General features: G+C 35.9%; 1 protein-coding gene across 2 annotated transcripts in view; it reads right to left on the minus strand.

The window, feature by feature from the left end:
• Positions 1-7,612: 7,612 nt before the first annotated feature.
• The window catches only part of PTAR1 (protein prenyltransferase alpha subunit repeat containing 1), a 45,670-nt gene continuing 30,109 nt past the window's right edge, over positions 7,613-23,173 (minus strand). For both annotated transcript variants that reach the window (XM_045772402.2, XM_045772403.2), the window contains exons 6-7: positions 19,249-19,553; positions 7,613-16,888 (exon numbers count right to left, since the gene is read on the minus strand). In XM_045772402.2, the coding sequence (XP_045628358.1) occupies positions 16,546-16,888; positions 19,249-19,553 (648 nt within the window). In that variant the 3' untranslated portion in view covers positions 7,613-16,545. The remainder of the gene's footprint in view (positions 16,889-19,248; positions 19,554-23,173) is intronic.

Here is a 23,173-nt window from a genome sequence, read left to right on the forward strand (position 1 = left end):
TGACTAGTAGTAATAAAGTTTGCTGAACTCCGCGTCTTTCCTCTCACCCTCCCTCAAAAACAGGAATATTTTAAAAATTATTTAAGGACATATTCATTTAAAAACATTATCTTAGTACCCTATTATGCTAAGCAAAATAAGTCAGACAAAGACAATTATCACATGATCTCACTGATATGTGGAATTTAAGAAATAAGGCAGAGGATCATAAGGGAAGAGAGGAAAAAATGAAACAAGACGAAACCAGAGAGGAAGACAAACCATAAGAGACTCTTAATCTTAGGAGACAAACTGAGGGTTGCTGGAGGGGAGTGAGGTGGGGGGATGGGGTACTGGGTGATGGACATTGGGGAGGGTATGTGTTGTAATGAGCACTGGGTATTCTATAAGACTTGATGAAGCGTATACCTGTATCCCTGAAACGAATAATACATTATGTTAATTAATTGAATTAAAATAAAAAATAACATTATAAGAAAGATAAAATAGAAAATGGAAGTCTCTCACAATTCCACACACTTGCCAACAATTGTTTTTGTACGTGAATGTGAAGTAGTATCTCAGTATGGCTCTGCTATGTATTTTTTTTTTAAAGATTTTATTTATTTGACAGAGACAGTGAGAGAGGGAACACAAGCAAGGGGAGTATGAGAGGGAGCAGCGGGCTTCCCGCCGAGCAGGGAGCCCAATGCAGGGCTTGATCCCAGGACCCTGGGATCATGACCTGAGCCGAAGGCAGATGCTTAACTGATTGAGCCACCCAGGCGACCCTCTGATTTGTATTTTCTAACGACTAATGACATTTATGTATCTTCTATGCAGAAATGTTCAAATCCTTTATCCTTTGCTCACAAATTAATGGTCATTTGCCTATCACTGTTGAGTTGTAAGGGTTTTTAATATATTCTGGGGACTAATCTCTTATCAGATATATGAGTTTTAAATATTTTCTCCTATTCTGTGGGTTTTTTCACTTTCTTGATAGTGTCCTTTGAAAAGTACAAAAGCTTTTAATTTTGAAGAAGTTCAATTTCTCTGCTTTTTCTTTTGTTACTTGTGCTTTTGATGTCATAACAACAAAAACATTGTCTAATACAAGGCCACAGAGATTTACACCTATGTTTTCTTCTGAGAGTTTTATAGTTTTAGCTCTACGTTTAGGTCTTTAATCCTTTTTGAGTTAATTTTTATATACGGTGTGAGGTGGAGATCCAGATTAATTGTTTTGGATGCATGTTGATACTTAGTTGTTTGAAAAATCTTTTGTTAAAAAGACTATTTTTCCCCATTGAGTGGTCTTGGCACCCTTGTCAAAAAACAATTTACCCGGGGCACCTGGGTGGCTCAGTCAATTAAGCATCTGCCTTTGGCTCAGGTCATATCCCAGGGTCCTGGGATTGAGCCCTACATCAGGCTCCCTCCTCAGTGGGAAGCCTGCTTCTATCTCTCCCTTTCCCCCACCTCCCTTTTAGTGCTTGCTCATTCTCTCATGATCTCTCTTTCAAATAAAATCTTTTAAAGTAAAAATAAACAATAGACCATAAATACATGTTTTTTTTTTTTTTAATGTTGTCTGTCAACTCAATTCCATTGACATATGACTATCCTTATGCCAGTACCACATGTTTTGGTTACTATAGCTTTGTAGTTGTTTTTGAAATTGAAACTATAAGTCCTCCTACTTTGAACTTTTTAAGGATGATGTTGGCTACTCCTAGTCCCTTGGAATTCCATATAAATGGAATTATTTTATTTTTTATTTTATAATAATATTTTTTTATTTTATTATGTTAGTCACCATACAGTACATCCCTGGTTTCTGATGTAAAGTTCCATGATTCATTAGTTGCGTATACCACCCAGTGCACCATGCAATACGTGCCCTCCTTACTACCCATCACCAGCCTATCCCATTCCCCCACCCCCCTCCCCTCTGAGGCCCTCAGTTTGTTTCTCAGAGTCCATAGTCTCATGCTTCATTCCCCCTTCTGATTAACCCCCCCCTTTCTTTAGCCCTTTCTTCTCCTACCGATCTTCCTACTTCTTATGTTCCATAAATGAGTGAAACCAATTTTATTATCAGCTTGTTAATTTCTAAAAAGTCAGACAAGATTCTGATTGGGGTTTTGTTGAATCTGTAGATCAGTTTGGAGAGTACTGCCATCCTAACAAAATTAAGTTTTCTGATCCATGAAAATAGGATGGTTTTCCATTTATTTACATTTTCTTTCACTTCTTTCAGCATTGTTTTATGGTTTTCAGAGTATGTATTTTGCACTTTGTTAAATTTATTCCTAAGTATTCTTAGGAACACATATAAACTTTGGCATAGGTATCTAGACTTTTTCTTTTTTTTTTTTAACTGAGAGAGAGCGTGCGCGTGAGCATGCGCACATGTGAGTGGGGTGGGGCAGAGGGAGGGGAGAAAGAGAATCCTAAGCAGGCTCCACACACAGCATGGTGCTCCATCCCATACCCCAAGATCATGACCTGAGCCAAAATCAAGAGTCAGACACTTAACTGACTGAGCTACCCAGGTGCCCCTCTTTTTGTCTTAATAGACGTTATTGTGGGGATAGTTTTAGAGATTCATAGCAAAATTGAGTGGAAAATACACAGATTTTATCTACTCCCTGCCTCCACACAGGCATATCATTATCAATATTCCCCCAATGGAGTGATACATTTGATGAACCTGCGTTGACCATCATTATCATCCAAAATTCACTATGAACTTTGCTTAGTAATATGCATTTAAAATTCCTCCATACCCTTTCATGGCTTGGTATCTTGTTCCTTTTCAGTGCTAATATTCCATTATCTAGACAGATCACAGTTTATTTAGCTATTCACCTACTGAAGGACATTTGACAGCTTCTGAGTTTTGGTACTTAGGAACAGGCTGCTATAAAAATCTGTGTGCAGATTTTTGTGTGTACATAAGTTTTTTATTCATTAGGGCAAATATCAAGGAACTTAATTGCTGGATTGTCTGGTAAGAATATGTTTACTTTTGTAAGAAACTGCCAAATTGCTGTACCATTTTGCATTCCCATAAGCAATGAATGAGTTCCTGTTGCTCCACATTATAGACAGCATTTGGTGTTGCAGCATTTTGGATTTTGGCCTTTTTTTTTTTTTTAAGATTTTATTTATTTGACAGAGAGAGAGACAGCCAGTGACAGAGGGAACACAAGCAGGGGGAGTGGGAGAGGAAGAAGCAGCCTCCCAGCAGAGGAGCCCGATGCCGGGCTCGATCCCAGGACTCTGGGATCACGCCCTGAGCTGAAGGCAGAGGCTTAAGGACTGAGCCACCCAGGCACCCCGGATTTTGGCCTTTCTAATAAGTGTGTAGTGGTATCTCAGTGTTTCAGTGTGCATTTCCGTAATGACACGTGGTGTGGAGCTTTTTCATATGCTTATTTTACATTTGCATATCTTGTTTGGTGAGGTATATACTAAGGTCTTTGGCCAAGTTTTAATCAGGTCGTGTGTTTTCTTGTTGAGTTTTAAGAGTTCTTCATATATTTTGGATAACAGTTCTTTATTAGCTATGTCTTTTGTAAATATTATTTCCCAGTATACGACTTGTCTCCTCATTCTCCTGAGACAGTGTTTTGTTTTGTTTTTTTAATTGTATTTATTTGAGAGAGAGAGTGAGAGAGAACACAAGCAAGGGGTGGGGGCTGGTAGCGAGGAGTCTGCTGAGCAGGAGCCCAATGCGGGGCTTGATCCCAGGACCCTGGGATCCTGACCTGAGCCAAAGGCAGACACTTAACCAACTGAGCTACCCAGACGCCCCAGTCAGGCTCTATTTGGCTGAGTTTGAGCTATTTCATTCCTTTTAAAATGTCTATCACTATTTGGTGAGGCATGTTTCTCGTTTTCCTTTAGTTCTTAAAACATGGTTTTTTAAGGTCTTTGAACACATTTAAAATAGCTTGTTTAAAGTCTTAAGTAAGTAATGTCTGTTCTTTCTCATGGGCAGTTTCTCTTGGTTGCTTTCTTCCCTGAGTATGAGCCATACTTTCCATGTGTTATATTTTTGTTAAACATTGGGACATTTTGAATAATATAACGTGCCCAATCTGGGAATCAAAGTCTCCCTCATTCCCAGGGTTTATTATCACTACCTGTTGTTGTTTGGTGACTTTTCCGGAACTAACTTTGTAAAGTTCATATTCTTTATAGTGTGTAGCCATTGAAATCTCTACTTAGGAGCCTAGCGGTCAGCTAATGATTGGATAGAGATTTCCTTGAATCCAATCTCCCCATTATTGCTGGAGGGTTCTGAGTGCATGTTGAGGCAGGTCTTCTACACTCATCCAGGCAGTTAGAACTGTCTTAGCCCTCACTTTCTGATTGTGCAGTGACAGGTGACAGCTGCAGTCTTCTCAGGTCTGTTCTGAGCATGCACACATTCCTACCCATTTGCATGGCCTTCTAGATTTGAAATTTTTACTGCTCATGTCCTTATGACTAGGACTTATTGTGTCCCATCCAATATAATCTATCTCAAGGTTGCAAAAATATTCTCGTTTCCTAGTGGATTTTTATGGGCTTAGTTTTTCTGTGATCCATTTTTATTTTTTATTTTATTATTATTTTTTTTAATAATGATTTTTTATTATATTATGTTAGTCACCATACAGTACATCCCCGGTTTTCGATGTAAGGCTCGATGATTCATTAGTTGTGTATAACACCCAGTGCACCATGCAATACGTGCCCTCCTTACTATCCATCACCGGCCTATCCCTCTGTGATCCATTTTTAACTAATCCTTGTATATTATGAGAACTAAGAGTTGAGGCTTATTTTTTCCATATAGACAGACCACAGTTTATTTAGCCATTCACTTACTGAAGGACCTTTGACAGCTTCCAAGTTTTGGCACTTATAAAAAATAGTGTTCCAGCACAATTTATTAGATTTCCCCATTAAGATGATTTTGGTGCCTTAGTCTAAAGTCAGTTGACTCTCTGGGTGTTGGTCTGTTTCTGGGCTCTATTTTGTTCCAAAGATTTGTCTATTCTTACACTAAAACCAGAGTCTTGAATACTATGCCTTTATAGTAAGCCATCTTTTCAAGATTGTTTTGGTTATTTTAAATCCTATTCATTTCCATATAAATTTTAAAGTAGTTTATCAATTTTACTGAAACAACTCACTGGAATTTTGATAGATTATGTTGAATGTATAGGTCAATTTTGTAGGAATATTTTATGTACTGGCTAGTCCATAAATATGGTATTTTATTAAAAACAACTTTGTATTCTAACTTAGAAGATATTCTTCTTTTATTGTAAATATAGCATTGATAAAAGTACATAAAATATGAAGACATGTCCACATGGCCCAGTTCAAGACACAGAATCCTGCCAGAATTCCTGAAATTCCCTATCTTGATCCCATCCTTGATCATGGTTCCATTCTTTCCCAACCAGATGCAACCACTATCGTGACCTTTACAATAATAATGTTGTTGCTTACTTTGTAGGCTTGACTATCTATTTTTAAAACTTTACCTGAATGGGAATCATATATGGGTATGATTTTATTATATATGTGCTTATTTTACCTTTGTTCCTCAAAGAACTCTTTCTGTATGTAGAATTCTATTATGGTGGTTACATAATTCCAGCACATTAAATTATCATTCCCATATCTTCTGACTGTAACAAGAAGTTGGCTATTGATTTAATGTCTCTATCTTCAATTACTTGTGAGATTGTATCTTTCTATTGGTGTTCTGCAGTTTCAGTATGATGTGGATTTCTTTATCCTGCTAATATTTTTTCTAACATTTCTTCTAACATTTTAAATTGTGTTCAGTGGGATGTTGTTCCTGCCATTACTGGCAATGGGAATTAATTTTTAAAATAAAATCAGAATCTTACTTTGCATACTTCTCTGTAACATCCTGTTTTTTCTCTTTAACTTCCTTTCAAAAATTAATTTGTGAGATCTTTTCCATGTAATTTTATATTTTGTTTTTGCAAGTGCATATAATACCATTGTAGGAAAATACCAGTTTACTGGCTCTCCTATTGTGTATTCAAGTCATTCTGACTTTTACTATAATAAATGCCACACAAAATGATTTAACTTAAAAATTTCTTCACATGAAATAACTAACATTAAGACTTATGAGCTCAGTGTTACAAATTAGATGTGTCCCCACTTAGTTACAGACAAGAGAGAACTGGTGATTAGTTTTGCTCCAGGGGACCTTAGATGGTAACTGTCTTCAAAATTTTCTGGAAAACAAAACAGATGGGGTCACTGATGCTCTGCCGATCCCAATTACTCACCAGCCTTCCAGTATTTTCTCTAGAGAGATCACTAGTGATTTAAGAAATAGGAGAATACAAAATAACATGATGGAGGACCATTTCAGCCCACAGGTAGCTTCTCTACACAGAAAGCAGACCTTTCATTAATCATGCCGTAATTACTATGAGAAGTATATAAAGAATCTAATACAAGAAATTTGTGTACCTTCAGAGGATTCTGATACTAAAAGTATAAATTCGTAAGTATTACCTGTCTGTTGTTCATATAATTATAAGAAGTGGTAAGGGAATTCTTCCTGGCAGCCAGGATTACTCTAAGAATCTTTCTGTGAAAAAGAAGATACTACAGTAATTATTGCTTCTATTTTCAACTTCAACTGTAACACAGGACACATATAATGATACTGCACTTCTCATAAGAAAAGGACATACTGTAACTTATTATTTTAAATAAAGTTGATGCCCCATCTAGCCATTCTGGAGTTGAGTGGGAAAGATAGGAACCTTGGCACTTTTTAAAACAGTAACAACAAAAACTAAATCATTGCTCCTTCTCAAAAAAAAAAAAAAAGAAAAAAGAAGCAACAAAAGCAGATTTTTGAGCTTGCAACATGAGGAAAGTGGTACTGCTAAATATATACAAATGATGAAAGGTTTATCGTATTTAAAAATTTTAATTAGCTAGTGTATCATCCTGCCTGCGTTATTACGGTTAATCTTTCATTTCAAGAAGCACCCTATTAAGCAAAGCAATTTCCCAAGGGAAGCACTTTGCTAATATTAATTGTTGTCCAAACTTCTTTTTATGATCTGATAACTCAAATCAACACTGTCTTCAGTAAGCGGATTCCTTTCCCTAGCATATCAATGCAAAAACAATACTGTAGTAGTTTTAAACACTGTTTGTGGGACTTTGGCATGATGCAAATAAATTCTGTATCCTGTTTCCTACCAAAAATAGGCATAGATAATGGTACATTATTTAAAATACAATCCTGAAGAGTCATGGGACAAAGTAATAGAGGACTTTCCCACAAAACATCCTTTTTAGTATTTGAAGTCGAGTTAAAAAAGTGTCCAACTTCATCAAATACTTTTCAGAGTATGCTTATGTATTAAAACCATTTAAATAACTGTGAGTGCTGTATCCAGCTTAAAATGTATGAAGTGAGACTCAAGGCTAAGAAAACATGGGATTTAACACTGAAATTATCAATTTCCTGTTCTATGCCTTCATTTAAAATGTAGGAGAAAAAGCAAATCTAGTTATAATGACTTTCGTAAGTCAATTAGTCATTATTAATGCACTCTAAAGACAAGTGTGACAATTTCTTTAATTTGTTTTTGCCATTTTTTTAATGCCCTGGACACAAATGACATTTTTAATTCTTTCTACAACTGTAAGTAATCAATTCACTGGGAGAAGGGCTCCACCCCACAGCAATTAAACAGGACCATTTGGCAGACTGGAGCTGACGTTAAAACACCAAAACAAGCAAAAATAAAATCACTCTTTACACTCATCTTAGGAGATGAAAAGTTTACTTAGAAATTGCAAACATTTAGCAAAGATAAGACATAAACGCTATTTTCCATCGTCTACAGAAATACAATAATTTATAGCTGGCTTGGTACATGATCACACGATAAAAACAACCTAATGGAAAGAACCAATGGTTCATTCTACTTTTCTGTCACTTGTAACAACTTAAGTGTACCAGTAAGTACTGGAAGACAGATGCATAGGAAGATTAGAATCCTAGGGCTGTTTGTTAATACACATTATTGTAAGAATAATATAAAAACAAGTACAGATATACAATTAACATGCAATTTAAGCTATTATTTTGAAGAAACAGGACAGAATTTAGTGAACACATCGAAAAATGTGTTAATAATGTGTTGTTATAATGAGCATATCATGGTATTTTACATGGCTTGGAATTTCTTCCTTCTTAAATAATGCTTGGCAAATTGGAACAGATTGAGCCAGTTCTACAGCAAATTTAAAATGAAGACAATGTGGATAATTCTATTAGATACTTTTCTAAGTATACTAAATAATTTTTAAAGTACCATGATTTCATGCCTAACTCACCATCTCCCAATGTAAAATAAGTCATACTTTGTACCCTATGAACCTGCACTGTCCAATATAGCGGTCCTTAGCCACGTGGCTATTTGAGCACGTGAAATGTAGCTAGTCAGAACATGCACCGTGAGTGCAAAATACACAATGAATTTTAAAAACTTACCATGGGGAAAAAAAGGCAAAATATCTCCATAATTTTGTATATTGAATACACACTGAAATGATATTTTTAATGTATTGGGTTAATTAAAATATTTAAGTTAATGTTACTGGTTTCTTTTTTAATATGCCTGCTAGAAAATTAAAAATTACATACGCGGCTTCCATTTATTTCTACTGGACAGTGCTAATACAAATAATCTATAGTCATCATACTAGCCTTTGAATTTAGCATCAGACTTCAAGCACTCTGGAGAACTAACTCCCAGAACACCATAAGCACCCTTTGCACATACTTTACTGCAAGATTTATTTTTATCCCTCTGCAAGGTATACATTTGAAGTGTAAAAAGAATTCACAAAATATTTAATCCTTTAAAAATGTGAATTAGTACACTGTGAGAACTAAAAGAACTTTCAATGCAGACTGTTACATTGAGAAAAATACCTTAAGAAAAACAGCAATGCAATCAGAGGGAAAACAATTAGTATCTTCAGCAAAATAAGTTAGCTGACCTATCTTTAATGCCCAGGATCTGACCTTGCACCACAGATCATATATGTAACTTGTCCATTTACCCACGACCCACAGGAAAATCTTAAAACAACATCAACTGCAACTTAAATACTCCATTTCTGGAAAACCTTCAAGCAATGTAAAGTTCACACATATGGTCAATTCTAATAGCAAGAGTATAGATGGTATCTGAGAACCATCCTGTAAATTAAAGTCCCGCAGTGTTAAATAAAGTAAACAACTGCTTAGTGTCCAAGAGACTTGCATATAAAAAAATGTTTTTCAGAGACTATAAAAAATATCACTGACCTTTTATCATGTTCTTCCGCTCCTCCATTTTTTAGTTTTTGTAGCAGTGTGTATAAATATTTGGCATATTTATACCACATCATTTTTTATTCTGTCCATCTCAAATACAAGTTAATCTAGAGCCCATTGCATCCTTCTCCTAGGCACAACACACATCAAACTAGACTACTGACAGTGGTCACCACAGTCAGAAGCCAGCATCACAGTCAGGCATCCAGAACCTCGCCAGGAGGCAATGCCCAGTCACACTGGTGCTACACACTCTGTTCCTCCCAGCTCAGGTTGGAATGTTTGTTTTTAAATGGTTTAAATCTTTTCACATTGGGCAAGCTCTGTCAAAAATGCTCTGAAAGCCACAAATTAATAGATTCTGAAACAAATATCACTCATAAAAATTTTTCCCTCATATTAAAGATGCTTTGAGAAAACAAGTAAGTACAGGTTATTGAATATAACTTCACATTTCACCACAACCACTTTTAAGACACTGGAAAGCAACTGAGATTTGAGGAGAAATGAACAGTACCTGAGACAGGTGATACTAAGTATACCAACGCAGACACTGATTGCAGAAGTCTACAGCAGTTCTCTCTCAAGTTCAGAAGCCTATTAAGACATTTACTCACATCTATTAATGCGTCGTTCACAAAAAACTGCTTAAACTTTTCCCATCTCCTACCTTCAGACCATGTTCTGCACAAACAGTATTTTTACTGCATGTTACTACCTCCAACCTAAATAAGCCTAGTAATTCATCAAATGATATAGTTTTTCAGTTTCAAACATATATTACTCTAAAAATATACTCCTCCTTGAAAAGATAACTGTTAGTTTGATGGTAGATCAATTATCGACTATTTATTGAGCACCTACTATGACTGCACTCAGTCTACACTCTGATAGGAAAAAAAATACCTGCTTCAAATGCAAGATGACACTGGTGAGGGAGGATAATATATGAGCATTTCTAATAGAATGCTGTATGAGTCAATATCTGAACGTGTGAAATTGTTCATCCCTAGGACATGAAAAAACCTCAGACTTATTACTAATCACTTTACAAAGCTAAATTAACATCTGAAGTATGCTGCATAGTACTTTGAGGAAAGTGATGGCCATACATAAAATTAAGGCTGATTCCCTAAAGATATGGAAGAAAAGCCAGAATGTCATGGTTCATAAACATCCAAAGACAAAATAATAGTTTGCACAAATATCTGGTTAATTCAGGAAAATGGCACTTGTGTTAGGTTTCCAACTTTGCTTGAGGGGGCTGGTTTAATAAAGAAAAAGCCTTTAAATAGGAGCACTTTAAGCACATATGAAAATAAAAACCCTTTACATAAAATTCTCTGTAAAATCACTATATAAAGTCAAATTCCAAATCTCATTTAAATGTACATACATACATGTATGTGAATATGCACACATATGCCTTAAAAGTATCTAAATTTCACTTACGATGTTTTGTGCAGTTGTATATCTTGCCTTGTATGTTTGAACCGAATTGTGTATCTTAAGCACAACACTGTGTTTCTCCTGAAGCTGAGAATGTGGGCAATGGTGATGAGACTGAGGTAAGCTAGTTTTAACTTTCTAGCCTTTAACAATTCTGACCCATTGGATCCCTGCAAGGTGCAAGGCAGTATGCAGTGCACTGAACACGTACAGGGTCTCTTTCAGGGAAAATGAAGTTTTAAGAAGCAAAACAGTTGTCAGTTTGAAAACCAACAGTAATCATTTTCTGAATAGGATGTCCAAAAACAGAATGATGTCAACTAAAACAGCCCCACTTTTGCCAAACATGGAAAACAATATATTACAGAAATGGTTTCCACAGAAGACATGTGTAAGAGAACATTCATAACAGGGCCACCAGGACTGAAGCAGCGAGAGGAACAATGAGGCAGTCACAGAGCGGCTATGAGCTACTGCACTGGTAGTGGTTTATAAAAAATACTATCTATACTAAAATTTTAAGAGCTAGTAATATATTTAGCATATTTTTGCCTTTTCTTTTTTTGCCACTGAATATAAAATTTTGTCCTAAATTTACTAAATCTTCTACACCCTGAGGAATAATAGATTAATAAAAGAAATGCCAGGGTTAGCTTTGTGGACCGTATTATTGTCCAAAAAGCACAACCTATAAAGAGCTAATATTCTTGGAAGCACAAAGTTTCATCTGCAGACTAAGCTACTGCCTTTTTTTTTTTTTTTAAGCAAAGAGTTTGGTTTTACAGTGTTAACATGGCCTAACGAGAATACAGATGTCCAAGTTGAGAGCCAGAGGCACCCCCTGCCACCCCCGCCACACACCCCAGATCTATAACCCCAACACAATGGTTTTCTGTCTCCACTGTGAACTATACATATTGCTGCCATTTAGGAATATATTATTCAACAGTCCTCTGAAAAGCACTTTGGAATCTTTAGCTATATATTTTTATGAAATTACAAGTTATTTGCTATCTTGAAATAGGGATTTTCTATCCCTCCCTTCTCCACACCCAAATATATCATGCCACATTTTAAATTTCTTCTCAGTATTTACTTCTTTTCCTCCAACACAGAATTTGGGAGGGAATTCTTAAAGTCACTGAAGTCCTTAAAGTGAGTCAAAGGACTCATTTAGAACAATCATACGGCCTTTCCAGTAGGGCAAAGTGCCACTGTTTCCTTTGACTTCCCAGGCTTCAGGCTGATCTTTAATTATACACATGCTCTCCTCTAAATACAATGCCTCCGACCCCCAAAAAGTTAGTTGCCACAGGGAAAGAACAAATTCTTCTTGGTAGGGAGCTTAAAAATGCTAACTAAGAAATACAAACCAAGGCATCCTACCTGCTCGTATCACTATCTCATAAAAGTGTACAAATTCCATGGGACCACACCTAGCAACTGGAATTAATACAATGAGTTACAATCAACTGTTTGGTAAAACTTTCATCCTTTGTTTTCTGCCTAAACATTAAATATAATCTTGTTCCCGCTAGAAAGAAGAAAGGCACTCAAATTAACACAGTATGTTTCGCTATTTTTTAAAAGACATTGTGTGACAAGTAGAATTCTCAGGGTTGATTTTTTTTCCTGCCCACTGCCTTCATACCACTGAATTTGTCTATGCCTTCCTGTGCCTCCAGGTACACCTCCATTCAACAGGAGCACACTGAGAGTACATGTAGGCGCGGGGAGGCGGCAGCACGCCAAGTACCAGGGTCTGCACGGTTCTGTCTGAGACATTTACTCAGAAGACACAAGGTGTTAATAATGCTGTTCAAATTTCCTAGAATATTTTAAATATTTTAAAGTTCTAAAATATCATTTTCTCATAACAAAATAACTAAGCTTACAAAAACTTTCTGCAAAAAGAAGAGAATATATGTTACTTCCTTTTTTAACTAAATCTTTAGTATCTTCTGTAATTAAGAGGAACTAAGATAGAGATTACACTGTTGTACAGCAAGAGGCAGTTGTACTCCTAAATTATATTTACCCCATGCCAGATATCATCTTGTGCTACAGAAAATCACTACTGTTAATTTGTTCTCAACAATATTAAAAGTTCTCTTTATATAATAAGCATGAATTGACACGACCTGAATACATGGAAATCACACAATCTACCATCATGTATGCTCTCCTACAAACTGCCACAGAAAAATCCAGGAACTTTTGTTTTCCTATCTTTTGTCACATAAGCCCTCATGTGAAGATTTAAACGGCTGTTAGTGACCACCTGTATTAGATTTAATCCTATTAATAATGAAGTCCTTAATTTAATTAGAACCGTACCATAGGAATAAGGGAGGTGATTGAGAGTCTGGGCCCAGGGTTTCCAAAGAGGCAATAGAATACTAAAACCTAGGAAAAAAAAAGGGGGGGGGCATTACTAGATAATTAATCCTTAAATTTAAAAAAAATGACTCTCATAGGTTTAAAAAATACCTAAAAGATCCACAATTCAAGCTGGGGAGGAGAAAAGGAGAAGCATAAAATGACTATCCAGGCACAAATACAGATCAACAAGCCTTTGAAATCAAAGCATTTCTTCACATGCCCCAAAGTGTCTCTGGCTCTGTTGGCAAGATCTATCCTCCAATATCATAAATGAACAGAAAATAGTGTTCTTAATGCAAACAAGATTTGTTCTATGAATTTTTAATATATATTTAAAGTACAGTTAATTCATAATTATAGAGCTGCATTTCTTGGCTGGGATTTAACGAGCTTAAACAAGGTAATTAAATGAAGAAAAAAAATCTAAATTAACTTATTGTATATGTAATAGCTCACCTTAAGTATCATGAAGCTAGAATACATCATTCATTCACAATCCACTGCTCTAATCCATTAATTTCTCAATCATAACTCATTCTGTCCATTATTCATGATCAATCTTTCCCTTCTTCAAAGAGTTATTCATTAATTTGACAAATATTTAATGAGTCCTCACAATGTGCAAGGCACACAGTATAAGGTGGGAACACCATATTACCAAAATAGTATACTTAAAAAAAGGTGGGGTGGGGGAGGAAGGTCATAGTGGAGGTATTTACAGATCTTATTGCTTTTGGCTTGTCAGTAGTATTTTTGATCCACAGGATGGTATAATGGCCTACTATTCTTCCAATGAAAGTTTGATGAAATGTGTGTCAATCTAAACTATGTCTTCGACAATGACATATTTATAGAAAAAAAAAAAAAAGACTAACAAGTCCCTGAAAATAGACACACCTTTCCACTGCATGAACTTGTTCAGTCAGAGATATTATCACGCTACAGCTAATGAGTTTAGATGTCAACCACTTAGGAAAAAACACAACCATATAGGGCAATACTAGATTTTTCTGTGAATGAACTTGCAAAATGCAAATTTTAGAAATAAAGTAGCACACGAAAGTCACAAACAGTAAATATCCTTTAGATATTTGTATTATTACTGCCTACTCAAAACTTTATTAGGAAGACAAGAGACCAAGATATCTTGTAGGACTGCATGGCTTCATAAAGGGGTAGATTAAGGGCCTTAAAACACATGAAGACAGATAATGTCAAAGATGGAGGCTATAAAAAGGTGTGGAGTACTATCAAATTGAGTTGATGTTTCACAGGGTATTGTCTATACTCCTGTCCTGATGCTCTCACATCAAATCATAAGAAGCCCTATTACTTGGGATACTTAGAATGATGTGTGGAAAAAAGGTAATACTGAGTGAGGCCAGGATTTGGCAACATGTATTCAGTGGAATGGGCTGACTCTCTCATGTCCTCTCTGTGTAGTCTCCCCACCACCCCTGCAGGTGCTGAGAATCACAAACTAATGGTTTTATCCATAGAGGTCTACGTAGACCTTGAGGTATTTGATTCAAAATATGCTTTGCACACAAAGGGCCATGGAATTATGTTCACAATGACAACTGTTTTCTTACCTAAATACTATGAAAACTATAAAAGGTTAATTTTGCCCCAAGAGAGAAAAGCAGCTTCTGTCTACAAGAGCCGGGCTGAACAATTTTTCTGGTGTTCTTAAGTCTTACCTGACAGTTTGCTACTCAACAAAATCATGATGCACAAAAAGAACTTATTCTTCTCCTAAGCTTAAGGCAGTGTGCCTCACTCAAGCCCAGGGTTTCCATAACAGAAGATAGGAGAGGTCTGCCTTTCCCTATGTCTGTCCCCTCACCCTACAGGTGACCTAGCAAGTAAAAAGGAGAATAAGCAAAGTACGGTGGTCACACTCACTTCGGCCACTGTTACATTCTGCACACACATAGGACAACAGGCAGTTTCCATCATTAGGGGAACTTTTAGAGGGGCAGTTCATATTAATATTGTGTGTGTGTGTGTGTGTGTGTGTGTGTGTGTTTAGTGGGGTATGAAATTCACTGGAAAGAGGATGGAGAGTATCTTCAGTACACATCCTCAAAATCAGACAATTAAGGAAAAACATACAAAAGTTAAAGTGTCAAAAAATATGGAATGGATTGGGAACATAAACAAAAGGTATGTGGAGAGGAAAGAACAAACACAGACCATTTACAAAGGAGAAAATATATTAAGAAATTAACATTACCGGGCCCTTTTCCCACCCTGCCTCACAGACCTGAAAAACCCAGCCCTTATTATTGAAAAGATAAGATATAGCTGTGAGGTGGCTACTTTGGTACCTCATCCCTGATAAGTTTAATATCAAAGTCTTTAAGTTGTTTTATTTTTTAAAATAAAAGTTGAAGAACTAACCTTCAAAAGCTATTCTTTCCTCTGGCGTTTGCCAGCAAACTTTTAATAATCACTTCATAAAAATTCTGTAGTTTAAGAATATCCTCAGGAACTTAAATTTTTAAAAAGTAAGATTTTTATGGATACATTTCCATGCACATTTTCCCCACTTTTCATGGTGAATTTAAAAGGAAAATAAGTAGTAATAACTAAAAATGGCATTCCAGGTTTAAACAACAAATGATGTTTATAGGGGCTAACTTGAGTGTTTTTTTTGGCCTATACCAAATTTGAGGTAAAAACAATCGATCAAAACTAGTGATAAAAATAATTTCCCAGTCCTGTAATTACATAAACTCTTAAAATTCATTTTAAAATAATCATTTTAAAATGGATTACACACTGGAAGCATGTTTTTTATATAAATTCCAATACTTCTGACTTTGGTTACATTGGTCAATAACAAGTCGAGAAAGAGAAATGATTTATATTTTCACAAATCCATCTATCTGGCCATTTGATTCTCAAAACAATAATCAGTTATGAGTAATTTTGAGCTTGTATTATTCTAAAGCTGAAAAACAACATACATTTTTAAATAATAATAAAAAAAAACTTGCCTATGCAGCAATTGCACTGAGGGGGGTAAACATGTCTGTGAACCAGTTAGGAGAACGAAATGAGACGCTTTATGTATAGAAATAAAAGGATGAGAAGTTAAGAAGAAAAAAAATTAAGACTCACTGTTTAGCAGGAAGAAACTACACAGTTATTTTATCCCCAAAGGAATGCCAGTTCTTAACAAAATAAATAAAATGAAAGATTCACTGTGGACTTTTGACCTAAAGATGAAGATCACATAATAGCAAACAGTTCATGCAACTATGTAAGGAAGAAAGGAAAGCAATATTGCACTAAAAGGGGAACCTTGCAGGACTAATCCACCTCTTTCATTGACTCAACGTAACCAGCCATTTCCTGTATGCATTGGCAAACCTGGCCTGCTCTACGTTCCGGCAGGTGGATAATACTTGATCGATGAACCTATGCTCCATTTCTAGGCCCCGGAAGTCTGGAGCTGGGGTCCGCTTCAGGCGTTTGGTTTCCTGGGAATAGCTTTGCTTGCTACAGTCATTCAGCCCGTCCACCTCCATGGCCTGAGACATGTGTGGGCCTGCTGGGAGGAGGTGCAAGTCACTCAAAGTACCCCCAGGGCTGTCTGCAGGTGACAACTGGGTCACGCTGTGAAGAAACCTACCACTTAAGTGATGCTGAAGGTAGAAAACGTGCCGCCTGTGAAAGAGGTGGGGGAGAAGAGAATAAAGAAAAGAAAAATCATTTTCGCAAAGTCAAGCTTTTCAGGGAAAAACACAATAAGTTGATAATTTCAAAACATTCAGTAGTACTCAGTTTGCTGCCCCCCTTGGTGACCAGAGTCACCTGGAGGGGGGAGGAGGAACTATCATGCTGAAGTCTCTGCATATTCAGACCAGTCTTACAAGCCCAGATTACTGGATTGTTTGTGAGAAAGAATACTACCTATGACCCCACAGGTTTTTTAATACCATTGACTGAGATGATGACAATCACTTGGAATTGTTACTCTTTGTAACTACAATATAAATTGAGAAAAAGGTCTTAGTCCAATTTCTCCTATAAAAAAAACAAAACAGAACCAAAAATTAACCACTGATATCCTAAAACAGAAGCGATTCAGGAACAAGGGGATTAAGTAGCTCATCCAGAGGCTTTTAGTCCATGGCCTCTATCTAGTATTTTCTTTAATGAGAACAGGTATTATCTAAAAACCAGCTGAACTTTCCCCGAAATCCACCACTACAGTCTCATTAAATATCTACATGTAGTAGGGACGTGCAGGACTCTCAGCAAAGCATTTAAAAGACACAGCTCTTGTACTTCCTCTAAGGAGAGCAGTTCTCCTGCCCTTAGACTCATCTAGAGTTATTTGTTAAAAATGAAGATCTAGGTGCCTAATCTCCAAAAATTCTTTTTTTAAAAAGATTATTTATTTATTTATATGACAGAGATAGAGACAGCCAGTGAGAGAGGGAACACAAGCAGGGGGAGTGGGAGAGGAAGAAGCAGGCTTCCAGCGGAGGAGCCTGATGTGGGGCTCGATCCCAGAACTCCGGGATCACGCCCTGAGCCGAAGGCAGACGCTTAACAACTGAGCCACCCAGGCGCCCCCTAATCTCCAAAAATTTTGACTCAGTGGGGGTGCACATTTACTGTACACAGCTGGTAAACTACATAGATTCTAGGTTGTTCTATTTCATTATTTGTATCAGCAACTCTAAGCCCTTGAATGATAATTCTGTTCATTTTCCCAGCATATTCTGGAGTAGACAGGGAGCATATAATTTACCCATTTTACAGAGGATAAAACTTAAAGGACAGGTAAGATGCCTAAGGGCAATGACTCAATAGTAAAAAACTGGCCTGTGTGATAGGTCATCTCAACTGTCGCTTTTCCCCATGCCTCACCCCAAACTTCAGTTAATCTTTATACAAAGCTTCTGCTCTGTTAATCTGGCTATCTCTTAAACACAAATATAATTCTTAAATTTTCTCAGTCTTGCTACCGATGTACCTAAATATAGAATAGCAACAAAAATCTGTTAACACCAAAACAAGATGAAAGTTAAGATCTATCTTCTCTCTAGAAAATGTGGAATAAAAATGTCTTGTTTTTATGAGAAAAAGAAAAATTTTTATGAAGGTGCCAAAGAGGGGAGATGGTCTTCCATCTTCTAAATACATGCAGCATGGAATAGCAGCTGAACACATCTCCTCAAATAGCCTATAAGGTAGACTAGACTGGCAAAAGGGGGCAAATCTTAACCACTTTAAAAACAAATATTTAAAATGCCTACCTCATGCCTGGCACAGGCAAGTCCTTTGTTTACAAATAGAACCCTTTAGTCTGAAGTAGAATCTGTATTTATAGAGATGGAGATGCCTCAAAAAAGAACAAATTGGGGTTCCCACACCTGGACTTCATTCCAACATGACAGTTACTTTGCTGTCAAATGTACTCAGAACTCAGGTTATGAGGCTGCTAATTTCTTTCACTGCTTCCTAATAATCCTGCCCTGCTCCCAAAGCACACTTTACTTTAAAAACAAAAACAGAAAGTGTCAAGAGCTTCTACTTAAGAAAAGTTAATTTGTAGACCATCAATAAGCTTAACTATTCTCAAGGTCTAATCAATGGTCTAATCAATGGTCTAAACCCGACTCTGCATCAAATTTACCTGTTAAGGTTTTTCATTGTTTTTTAAAGACTAGATGGCAGCGTTCCGTCCCAGATATACTATAAATACCAGAATCTGTCCAAGGAGGGAATCCAGAAACTTTTGTTTTCAGTTTGGAAGTAACACAGGCTATTCTGTTGGACAGTCAAGCTTGAGTATCACCATCCTAAGCAGTAGGCAAAGATCTGCATGAGGAATCTCACATTGAAGATCATGAGGAGGAAGATATGGTAACATAAACTCCTCTGAATTCAGGCAAAACTCCATGACCAATTACCCTATTTACCTGAGCAGGCAGGCGTAAGACATAAGACCTTCTACAGTTCTCAAAAAGTCAAGTAGTTCCATGCATGCAGAAATAGATTTTCCCTCCCCTTACCTGTGACACCAAAGCGTTTCATGTCCTGGGTAGGAATCAATAAGATCAGTGCTGAATTCAACTTCTTCTTCTAGAAGACGGGGAAGATTTATCCTTGCTTCCTCTGTTGAAGCTGCTGCTTCTTGATCTTTTGGAAGAACTAGAGCTGGCTCACTTCTCAAAGGGTTTTGCTCCAATACAGAACCATCAATCACAGTTTGGCTAATCAAAGACTTTAACAAAAACTGGCGGTAGTGAAATCCACTGTGGTCTGAAACATGCATGGATGCCCAGTGTTTAGTAGAAGACAGTTCATCAAGAAGAATCTTGCAGGAAGAAAAAAGGGAAGTGAGAAGAGGAACTGCCAAAGGAATTTCCTTCTCCATTAATGCTTTGGATTTCTCTTTGATTTGTTCCTTGTATTTTTTTTTTTTTTTTGGTAACACTGTTTCTACCAGTATTTTGTATACAATGTCCAACACAGTGCTGTCACTCACTGGAAGCTCAGTAAAGGCTAGTTTCCCCTTTCCCTGATAAAGTAATAAAAGGCATGTGTGTATACACACACACACACACACACACAGAGAATTTAAGGACTTGTCATTCTTTCTCTGGACCTTGATCAATCACATTCTGATTGGCACACACACAGAAAAGCCAAATTCTAAAATAATGATGAACATTAGGGTGTTGGTTTACAAGAGTGATGTTGAAGAGAAAAATAAATTCAAAGGTTATTTGATGAACTATAACATTTAATGAACATTACAATATCTAACTTATTATTTGTTGAACAATCGACTCAACATATTATTTGTTCTTCATTGTAAGGGCCATGAGGGCAGAGACTGTCAGTTTTGTTCACTATTAATTCTAAGGGCTTAGTACAAAAAATATGATGCATGAATAACAGGAATTTTCAAGAGTGCATGATTTTCACTATTCATCTCAAACTCAATTAACATCAATGATAAATGATTTTTTTTAAGTAGATGAGACAAAATTCAGCAGTGAAGTAGGTCTTTGTATTATCAATCCTGCAAACTAAGCAACTTCAAATGGAATGGTTAAAAAGAAAAGCAGCAGTTATGAAAAAATACTCCGGCAGTGTCTTGGACAAGTAGCAAATGCAAATGAATTTTCATCAGCAAAAGCTATATTGAGGGCCTACCACATTCCATCAGAGGATTTTCAGACCAGCTACGAAAAAGAGACATACACTTGCCAGCAGTGAACAATACAGACGGCACAAAGCCCAAAGGCTCCTCCTTCACCTGCTTTTCAAGGGTCCCAGGCAAATGCCTTCTCTTGTACCAAGATCCCCTCTCCATTTCTGTTTCTTTCTTCCCTAGAAGAAATCTTTCCCTCTCCTGAACCTCCACGGTTCCTGTATGTTCTACCATACATTATAAAATTTTCTGTATATCTTTTCATCCCCACTAAACTCTACAAATTGTTTAAGATATTTATTCATTCCTAATTAATGTTTCCATCATTCTATACCCAATGGCATCAGAGTGAACATATAAGTATTTTATGAATGAGTCAATGAATGAATTCAACAATTTAATGAATTAAGTGACTCATACAGAGGGACAAGATTACTCCCAGCAAGGACGGTCGATTTATATCAGTGAAATGCTTTAAACATCTTTAAATTCTAATGAGTTTATTCAAAGACAAATAAGTTTCTTCCAGAGCTGGTCAATCTCTGAGAAATGGAAACCAAGACTGTTCATTTGATTAAAATGGTGAGCAAAATAGCACCAGATAAACTGCTACCTTAGAAAAATACATGCTAACCTTAAGGTTATCACATCTTTGAAAAATTAACCTGCAGGACATTTAGGCAACAATACATCAGCTTTTTAATTTTGACAGGGCTTCTTGGTATGGATTGAAAAGAGTACAAAACATGTTTTAAAGGAATTTACGTAACACGAAAAACCTTTAGATTATTTCTTAATACATATTTCTACACATAAAATTTTTAATTATTTTAATTTTGAGACAAAAATAGCACATATATGAAAGATTTTCAACATCGATTTAATTCCTTTAAAATTTTTCTCAGAATTTTTAAGAGAAAAATTCACTATATTCTTTTCCCTAGATATGTTTAAGAGGCATACTAAATGAGAAAAGAAACCTTAACAGGAATTTACTAGAATCAAAAGGTACAGAGATATCAACAATGATTTTAAAAAACAGACAGCAATTACTTTTAAAGTGATCTTAAAGTCACTGCATAGAGATATGGCTTAAATGTAAGGTACTGACAGAATCAATGACCTGTGTATGATAGAACTTACATACCATTATTCTTTTTCAACACTCCATATAAAAAATGAATGAGTGAACAAATAAGTACAAGAGAACTACAGAAGCAGGGCTGACACAGAAGGATAACAGGTTTAAAATTAAAGACTATTGAAAATGCTCATTCCTATCTATGTATGCCATCCTTCCTAGAAATTTTCAAAAATAACTTTGGTTATTTTCTGATTATGAAAGTGATACAAAATGATCAATCTAGAAAACTCCATAAATACAAAAAACCAAAAACAATCACCCATTATCCTACTGGCCAGAGAGAACTACTCTTACCATTCTGGCCAATCACCAATCTTTCAGCTTTTTTCTGTGCATGCATGTGTGCAGTTTATTTGTAACACAAATTTGGGACACTCTTTTATACTGATTTTATTCCATTTAAATAATATGCATATACCCATGTCATTAAATATCACTCTATAATTTTAAACTTTTGCATATTTCATTCCAAAGATTATCACAATTTAACCATTCCTTCATTTTGTTTCTACTCTTACATAAGTAACACTCTATGAACATATATATTTAAAGTCTATGCACACAACCTACTTATTTAGGTGAAACTTCTAGAAGTATATTTACTGGAACAGTGAGAAACATTTTGTAAAGTTCTTGATACGTATTGTCAAAGTGCACTCCAGAAGGGCTGTATAATTTACATTCCTACTGAAAGAACATGTTAAATATTTCCTAAACTCCCTACCAGTACTTTAATCTTCACTAATTTGATAACTGGAAAATCATGTCATTTTCATTTGTATTTCCTTTTATCATTAGGCTAAATAATTGTTCTTATTCCCTTATTTTTCCTGTTTCTTCTTATACAAATTACCTATTTTGCTTAATTCTCTTCTTTTGTAACTGCCTGATTTACTATTTGTGATAGTCATTAATGCCTCTTTTGGGCCTGTAAGAGATCTTTATAAAGATGTTAAGTCCCTAAATTGCAAATACTTTTCTTAATATATTACTACAATTAATTTTTTTAATTCCATTTTTTTCAGGTATGTTTTTATTCCATTCAGAGTACAGTTTGGTATAGGAGATTAAAACCTAACAATTATTTTCTAAAAGGTCAATCAATCTTATCAGCATCACAAATTGAACAAAGAATCATTTCTCTGATTACATGAAATGCCATACTTATCATCAATGAAATCTGTACACATTATATACTGCGATTTGCTTCTGGGCCGTAGATTTTTCCATTACTGTTTTTATTTTTGAGCCAGTACCACAGATGACTCTGTCTTTACAAACATTTCGATATATACTGGTATACAACATTCCTCATTTTTATTTTTTTCCAATAATTTCTTAGCTGTTCTTGAAGTTTTATTCTTTCTAATGTACCTTAGAACCAATTTTTAAAGTTGAAAAATAGACTGGTGGTTTTCAGTATATTCACAGACTTGTGCAGCCATCACTGCTGTCTAATTTCAGAACATTTTCATCACTTTCCAAACAACCCCAATCCTATTAGGAGTCCCCTAAATCTACATTCCCTCCAGCCTCTGGAACCCACTAATGTGCTCTGTCTATTCTGAATTCATATAAATGGAATTATAGGATATGTGGCCTTCTGAATCTGGTTTCTTTTCATCGGCATGTT

This window comes from Ursus americanus, chromosome 34, assembly GCF_024610735.1.
Source record: "Ursus americanus isolate L20-20 chromosome 34, mUrsAme1.1.p, whole genome shotgun sequence".
Lineage (NCBI taxonomy): Eukaryota > Metazoa > Chordata > Mammalia > Carnivora > Ursidae > Ursus > Ursus americanus.